The sequence below is a fragment of the Galeopterus variegatus genome, unplaced genomic scaffold (assembly GCF_000696425.1).
Source record: "Galeopterus variegatus unplaced genomic scaffold, G_variegatus-3.0.2 Scaffold3212, whole genome shotgun sequence".
NCBI lineage: Eukaryota > Metazoa > Chordata > Mammalia > Dermoptera > Cynocephalidae > Galeopterus > Galeopterus variegatus.
In genome coordinates, this window is record NW_007729323.1 from 218611 (window position 1) to 227190 (window position 8580).

At 38.1% G+C, this 8580-nt stretch overlaps 2 protein-coding genes across 4 annotated transcripts in view; one reads left to right on the plus strand and one right to left on the minus strand.

Annotated features, from left to right (window-relative positions):
- PGK1 (phosphoglycerate kinase 1) overlaps positions 1-2523 on the plus strand; it is a 26481-nt gene extending 23958 nt beyond the window's left edge. For 2 of the 3 annotated variants that reach the window (XM_008584299.1, XM_008584300.1), the window contains 3 exons: positions 957-1134; positions 1403-1501; positions 1892-2053. In XM_008584299.1, the coding sequence (XP_008582521.1) occupies positions 957-1134; positions 1403-1501; positions 1892-1932 (318 nt within the window). In that variant the 3' untranslated portion in view covers positions 1933-2053. The other variant, XM_008584301.1, reaches the window with a different exon arrangement.
- A 3166-nt stretch (positions 2524-5689) lies between these two features.
- The window catches only part of TAF9B (TAF9B RNA polymerase II, TATA box binding protein (TBP)-associated factor, 31kDa), a 10228-nt gene continuing 7337 nt past the window's right edge, over positions 5690-8580 (minus strand). The window contains exon 7 of the mRNA XM_008584302.1: positions 5690-7689. Coding sequence (XP_008582524.1) covers positions 7526-7689 — 164 coding nt within the window. The 3' untranslated portion in view covers positions 5690-7525. The remainder of the gene's footprint in view (positions 7690-8580) is intronic.

An 8580-nucleotide genomic window follows, 5' to 3' on the forward strand; every position in this document is an offset into this window, starting at 1 on the left:
CCCCGCCCCTCGGGGTGGCCCCCGCGCCTCGCTCAGCCAGTGAGCGGGAACCGGTCTGTATGTGGGATCCGAACCCTCGGCGGGAGCGCTGCCGCGCTTCCCAAGCGGTGCACTAGCGCAGTGCGCCACCGGGCCGGCCCTCTCCACACATTATCTTGTCAGCTGTATAAAATTGTATTGTGTTGATATGTTAGTTTGGTTAGTCATTTCTTTTTGTTAGGCATTTGGGGACTGTACTAAATAGTACAGTGTTTCCAAAAGTGTGGTCCCAAGACCAGCAGTGTTTCCAAAAGTGTGGTCCCAAGACCAGCAGTAGGAGCTTCATTTTTTGGAACTTTTTAAAAAATGCAGTTTCTTGGGCCCCACCCCAGACCTATTGAAACAGAAACTCTGGGGGTGGGGTTCAGCAATTTATGCTTGAACAAGCCTTCCTGGTGATTCTGATGCATGCCAGGGTTTGCAAACTGATGATGTAGTTCAGTGTTTCTGAATCTCAACACTGTTGACATCTCAGATAGTTTTTGTTGGGGGGGAGCTGTTGTTGTAGGATGTTTAAGGCATCCCTGGCCACCAGATGCCAGTAGTGCCTCCCCCATCCCCAAGTTGTGACAAGCAAAAATGTCTCCTGACATTGCCGCATGTCCCTTATGGTAGGGCAGAATTGACCCTGGTTGAGAACCACTGATCTAGGTATTCACTATCATAAATAGTGTGGCTAAAAATGTCTTTATTAAATAATTTTTGAGGTTTTCCCTTAGACTTGATTTTCCATAAAGTAAAATTTTTTTGAGTGAAAGGGCATGAACAGATTTAAAATTTTAAAGACTGAAAGGTACTTTTTGGTTTTAGGAGAAACTCTGGTGTTCAACCTTGAGTTTTTGGCTTGGTGGAGGTGGTATTTGCTCTTCTAGGTGGCATTTTTTGGTAGCTCATCCTCTCTTAACTCTACCCCTCAGGGCTTGGACTGTGGTCCTGAGAGCAGCAAGAAGTATGCTGAGGCTGTCGCCCGGGCTAAGCAAATTGTGTGGAATGGACCTGTGGGGGTATTTGAATGGGAAGCTTTTGCCCAGGGAACCAAAGCCCTCATGGATGAGGTGGTGAAAGCCACTTCTAGAGGCTGCATCACCATCATAGGTAAGGGATCCTGTACAAAACTAGTACTAATGTGAGTGGGCAGAATTCTGATCAGAGGAAGGTAGAAGGGAAATGGATAACTTTTCCTGGGTCTCTTGGCTTTGGGTAAATTTTGAGAACTAGTATAAAATAAACAGATAAGATGGAGTTGGAGGTTCATCAGCTACCTTTTGGGTTGAAAAGCATACTGTCTTACAGTTGTGGTGCCAGTCCTTTTCTTTTTTTCTTTTTCTCTCCTTTCCCTTTTTACCTGGCTTTCACTCAACAGGTGGTGGAGACACTGCCACTTGCTGTGCCAAATGGAACACAGAGGATAAAGTCAGCCATGTGAGCACTGGTGGTGGTGCCAGTTTAGAGCTCCTGGAAGGTGAAGTTTTTCCCTGTTTTTTTTTTTTGGTTTGTTTGGGGGAAGGGTGGGAACTGTGCAATGAGAGGTGGGTAGAATGGAGCAGAGAATATTAGTAGGTGGTGGTGTCATTAGTGGTCATTATTAACTGGGCAATACAAATGGAGGAACTTCAAATAAAGCTTCTGGCATCAATTTGAGGTAGGGAGGGCAGATAGGAACTTGTTCTCAGACGTCACATTCTAGTAGATCTGGTACCCAAAAAGTTGTTCAGCTCCTGATCATATATCCTACAGAAGAACTGACATGTTACTGGGAAGATAGAAAGGAAAAGATTGACTTAGTGGACCCTACAGTAATGCGCTCTCTCTCTCTCTGTGTGCGTGCGTGTGTGTGCTCTCTCAAAAACAGGTAAAGTCCTTCCTGGGGTGGATGCCCTCAGCAATGTTTAGTACTTTCCTGCCTTTTGGTTCCTGTGCACAGCCCCTAAGTCAACTTAACATTTTCTGCATCTCCGCTTGGTATTAGCTAAAAGCCTTCCCCCACGTCAAGATTCAGCTAGTGGCCAAGAGATGCAGCAAAGTCCTTCCTGGGGTGGATGCTCTCAGCAATGTTTAGTACTTTCCTGCCTTTTGGTTCCTGTGCACAGCCCCTAAGTCAACTTAACATTTTCTGCATCTCCACTTGGTATTAGCTAAAAGCCTTCCCCCACGTCAAGATTCAGCTAGTGGCCAAGAGATGCAGCGCCAGTTGCACAGCATCTCAGCTCATCTTTACTGCACCCTGGATTTGCCTGCATTCTTCAAGATCCCATTTGCATTTCTTAGTGACTAGACCATTGTGTATTCTAGAATGCATATATTTATATTTTGCCTGTTAAAGTGAGCCGTGTTAGCTTAGTTCTCTTTTGAAGTAGCTTATTCTGATTAGCTTTGTCACTGTTGCACTACTCAGCATGGAAACAAAATGAAATTCCATTTGTAGGTGGGGAGACAAAATTGATGATCTATTAAGTAAACAATAAAAGTGTCCATTGAAACTGGGATATTTTTCCTGTCATACTTTGTTAGGAAGGGTGAGAAAAGAATCTTGAGGAAGAGATCAAATGTCTACATTTCTAAATGCAAGAAATGGGGCAGCAGCAGTGGGGAGGTGGGGGATTAGATACATGTGTACTCTTTATCGAGGACCTATTTAATGGCAGACATTGTACTAGTGCTTTATTCTAAACTTTATTTTTATCAGTTACACATGATCATAATTTAAAAAGTCAAGGCTTGTAACAAAAAAAAGCCCCAGCCCATTCCTTTCGTTAGTGATTCTCACTTTCTAGAGATGACCACTTTCAACTTTTAGAGTTTTTCTAGTATTTACCTCCGTGCTTCCAAGTAACATGCTTGTGCTGTTAACTTCTTGATTTCTTAAAGAAGACATCTATTAATTTCATACCATGGCAAATTTAACTCTGTTACAGCTTCTGTTCCACATATACAAGGGTACTTCAAAAAGTTCATGGAAAGATTCATATCTTTTAATTCTGTTTTTTCCATGAACTTTTTGAAGTATCTTTGTACTTGTCCTTCTTCATTCTCCCAGTGTAGTTTTGTTATAATTATAGATTAGATGAAGTCTTACCTCACTGGTTTATTCTCAGATCTACCAGAAGTGTATATGTCTCAGTATATCCAAACATATCAGACAGTCCATTAATTTTCTTTGGAGATATCCTTGCTGGAGTCCTTGGTGCTCCTGCTCCAATTTGTATTGGCCACCCTCTAGTTCTGCTGTACAACTGTTGCTCTGGGATTTCCTGTAACCTCTTTTGGGGATTCCTTTCATATCCTGTGTTAGACCCCCGTTTCCCAGATCCCTTTCCCCACTTTTTCTTGCTTTGCTTTTTGTGGAACACAGACTTCACTAGCTTCCTGAGAAAGTGTCTGGGAGGCAAAATCTTTGAGACCGTAAACAGCTGAAATGTCTTCATTTAGCTGTTATACTTGATTGCTAGTTCGGCTGTATGTAGAGTTTTTTAGCCTGGATATCACTTTCTCAGACTTGAAAGAATTCTTTCATTATCACTGTTGAGAATCTAATGCCATTCTGACTCTTTTATCATCCTTATCATTTCCCCTTTGTATCTCTTTTCTGTCATTTTAATGGAGTTTCTGGAGAGAGCAGAAGTAGACGTGATTTGAAAAGTCTATGTTTAATGAGAAGTTCTGTGCTGGGCATTTTATATGTAAGAGATATATTTTACCTTTAGGGATGAAGAAATAGTAAAAATCCTGGACAGGATCACAGAGCTAGTAAGTAATAGCAGGGATTCAAGTCCAGGTTTGTCTGGCTCTAAAGACTGATGCTTTTTCGTTGTGCCTCCCTCCCTGACATGATGCTTCTAGACTAGGACTTTTTTTTTTGCTTAACCCTAACTCTGGAGAAAACAGCAAAAGAAAATTTTGGTGGCTGCTTTAAGCAAAATGAAATTTTTGAAAACTCAAGTTTTTTCTTAATTCATTTGTATTTTAGTTAATATTGCTCCCATATTTGTAGTTAATTTTATTATTTACATTTTTGTTGTTGGCTGGCTGGTGCAGGGATGGAACCCTGGGCCTTGCGTGTCAGCACCATGCTTTAACCAATTGAGTTAACCAGCCAGCTCTTGTAGTTAGTTTTAAAATGCACCTTGTTTGTGCACACCTCTAAAGGTACTCTACCCTGATTTGAGAAGCAGGAATTTTAGTCCAATCTTGTAGCTGAGGCCCAGAGATGCTACCCATAGATCCAGCAAATTAATGTTGGAGCTAGGCTAGAACTTTAGCAAACTGACTTTTTTCCTACTGATCACCTTTTCTCCAACATTTTATTCAAGTGTACAGAGGAATTCAAAGAACTGTACAGTAAACACCCATTAAACCCAGTACCTAGACTCTGCAATTGCCAATATCATCCATCCTTCAATCCCTGATTGTACCTTTTAAGTACTTTCTCCTAGACTCTGCTTCCAGGATCTTCCTCCATTTATTTGGGTTGTTAATCCAGAGAATGAATGGAGAAACTTCAGCCTTAAGACACCTTGGCAATTAGCCACATATCTGAGTACCCAGTATGTGCTTAGGGCATGATGGAGGGAATATAAGATAATATTTATGTCCTGAAGGAATTTACAACTAGTTGAGGAAGACCGTAGATAATGAACAATTTATGAGCATATAAACTAGAATAGTACAAGGATATGCTTCCTGATTTAATACAGAATTATGAATTGTTGGTAAAATATTACAGGGGTATAGGCTTTAAAGTGGTAAATTCACTTTTAACCTCCAGATAATATATATGTATGCCTGTATACAGAAAAAAAAGAATCCCCATTCATAAATGAATTCAATCTATTTTTTTAGCTGTGTTTCCTGCTTTCCTTTTTCTATCCAGTTTCCTTCTAGCACAGGGGTTTGCACATGATCAAAAAGTCAAAAAGGGGTACACAATGAGAAAATGCCTTCCTACCTCATTCCCTAGATACCAGTTTCCTTCTCCAGAAGCAACCTCTGTAAGACCAGTTTCCTTCAATCTAGAGCTACTTAATTCATATAAAAAGCATATCCACATGTGTATGCACTTATAAATCTGTTAAAATATAAATGTTGGCATGTTATAACACTCTGCTCTGTACCTGCTGTTCTGATGATTAGTGTTTTATTTCCTACCTCTTGAGTACTTCTTTTCACTTTGGATCCCTTATACCATAATATGCATCACATCTTCCATTCTCTCCCTATGCTGGCTATATTCATATTCAGATGTTTTGTACTTGTAAAAGGAAGAACTTACGTCATTCTTGAAGCTAGATTTAGCTGGAAGTAATTAGAGAAAGGAGATCTGCAAGATACAGCAGTCTTTATCTGAAAGCAAACCACCTACTGGTTGACCTATTAAGTTAATGAACGCTCAGACTGTAATCTCAATTATATATACAAATTCCCATCAAAGAGAGCATATTATGTTTTTAGCAGATTTAAACCCATATTCTTTCACTCATTTTCATTTTGTTTCACTATAATGAGTCGTATGTTGATTCCAAATCAATAATTCCCTGATAAATAATCAATTCATCAATTAAACAAACCTTAATTGCTTTTTGGCCCTCAGAATTACTGGGCCTTATTCATCTTCCTTGAATCCCTTAAGTAAAAAAAAATGAAAGATCACTGATACAAGTTCAATTTTTTATTAATAACCTTGGAACAAATACATTAATAATTCCTTATAGTTATACAGCATTTTACAATTTTGAAAGAACTTTCACATATACTAATTAAACCCTCACAACATCCCTGTGAGGTAGGCTAGGTAGGTGTTATATTCCTATTAGTAGTGAAGAGAACAAGGCTCAGAGGTGAAGTAAGGTCACACAGTTGGTAAATGATGGAGCCAGGACTAGAACCTATGCCTTCTGACATGCCTCCCTGAGAACATTCAAGTAATGATATCCTGTGCTACAATGAACATTTCTCCAAGATGTTGATCAGATCCGTTTTTATAGCTGTGTATCACCTTTCCCTAATATCCAAAAACACTCAAACTGTGATGAGACATTTCCCTGTTACTGGACTATTTCTCAGATGTATCGAGCACCATCCTAAAATGGACCTTATGTTTAAGTTTTGAGGATCCTTGACTATAGATTCTAAATTATGATACAAAAATTTATTTTAGAAAAATCTGCAGAAGTACTCTGATGTTAAGTATGTCGAACTTACTTAATTAAACAAAACCCGAACAGGTTTATATTCTTAAAAGCTTTGCAATCTTTCCAAATAAGATTTTTAGATGTGTATAAATGGAAAATAGGGAAAGGTGTTTAGCAACATTAAAACATTACTTGGAAACCTATGCAGAGTGTACCTAAATGCAAGTCACATCACTATAATTTGTTTTCCTAGTTGGCCTTATAGAGGAAGGAGGTTTGATCCCATCTTATGTGTGACATCCTCTCAACATCCTAGAAAAACAGTATGATTCAAGCAGTAGTGATCAAAGCAAATATATGTGGTATAAAGGAAGAAAACACTTGCTCTTCAGTGGTTTTGCCTAGGTCCAGTGTAAATACTTATCAAAGCAGATTTTAAGCTATAGTAGTATCTCTGTTAAATTTAAAAATGTGAACTATGGTGTAGTTATCAACTTCAAATACAAGATGGAAACTAAATGTGACTGACTCAAAACTACCTGTCAAAAGCAGTAAAACACAACAGGCATAAAAATCAAGGGATAAATCCCAACTGTTCTGGTACTGAGTGAAAACCAAAGAGCAAATGCAAACCTTCAGGTTAAAGTGAACCACAAAATATCAGGCATGAAGAGCATGTTTTAAAAATATGAAAATGACACTAAGCTGTATTATAATATTTTAGAAGTTCCAGTTGTGGCTTTTTAAATTTAAAAATAATGGGGAGAAACTTAAACCTATGGGAGGGGGTGCAGAAAACAAATGGCATCTAGAAAGGGAGTTGAGGAGATGGGAGGTTAGGGAAGACCAAGAAACAAATAGATTCAAAATGGATTTAGAATCCCTCTAAATCCATCCTTTCCAAATAATGTTTCCGAAATTGAAAGATTTAGTCAAAAAAGCTAGTGACAATAAAAGTGACTATTTTACTTTACCAAAGAAAAGTAGTATTTAAATGTAGATTAGAAATTATGCTGTTAAAGATTAGTCCACTGACCTGGCTATATATAGAACCTGAAACTTAAGCGCTGCTGGTAGCGATACATGGCAGAAAACTGCTTCCAAAAACAGAATTGCCACCGTAGGACTCAACATTAATGAAACTATTGATTACTCAACTTTTTGTACTTGAAGCCTAATGAAAAAACATTTGTAGTCTTACTAAAGAAATCAAACAGTTTTAACTAATGTGAAAAATACTGCAGCTATGTTTAAGTGTTTTAAGATAAAACTTGAGAAGAGCTATAATGTTCTAGTTCAGTATACTGGGCTCAAAACCAACTACCTTTTTGAAATGCACCTAGGCTAGACTATATCCCTTACATAATATCATCGTCATCATCATCTTCATGTTTCCTCTTCAGTGGGTTTGATTCACTGGCTGTGTTCTGTGACGAAACCATGTTGGTGGTAATAAGAATATTTTTTGGCCCAATCATTGAAGGATTAATCAGAACATTTTGAACTGCAGTTGTTGCGGGAACTGTAAACAGAGGAGAAAGCCCCCACAAACTATGAATTACCCAGAATCTAAAACATGGTTAAAAGTGTACAACAAAGTTGAATGTAATTCTAGTACCAATTTCAACAGCATGAAGTACAACTACATCACAGAAGAAACACAGGTAATTATACTGCATTAAGAGTTGAATTAATATTTTTTAAATTTTATTCTTTATTTTTAATTGACAAAGAATAATTGTATGTATTTGTGGGGTACAATGTGATATTTTGATCTATTTATAGATAAAGATTAAATATCCTTTTAAACTTATCCAGTACAAGGTTAAAGCAGTTCTGTTATTTTTTAGCTCAACTACCTAAAATTTCAATTAGTACTTTGTCATGGGAAACAGTGTACTAGATTCATCATGGAACATACTAAAGGCATATGGTCAAGGTCAGAAATTATGCTTCCCTTATGGGCCAGTATTTTACATGAGTTGCCTATTGTATGTGGTTACGTTTCAGAACATGTGAAGTCTGTTTTTTTTGGTGGCTGGCTGATGCAGGGATTGAACCCTGGACCTTGGCATTATCAACACCGTGCTCTAACCAACTGAGCTAACCAGCCAGCCAGAGAATGTGAAATCTAAACATATGCATTTGTAAACTATGCTATAACAGAATTCTACTTATATTATACCAACCATATATATATATATATATATCCTCCTATGAAGTGATCTGAATTTACATTTTTGTTCTGGATTGCACACACAATCCATCATTAAGTTGTATCATTTTCTTGGGATTTTACCCTAAGTGCTTTTCCCTGGAGATGTTTTACATTTGTGGAGCCTAACATTTTTTAGTTTAGTGTTCTTTGAGAATCTGATGAGCATGCTAAATACTCTTCCGCCCCCCCCCCCCC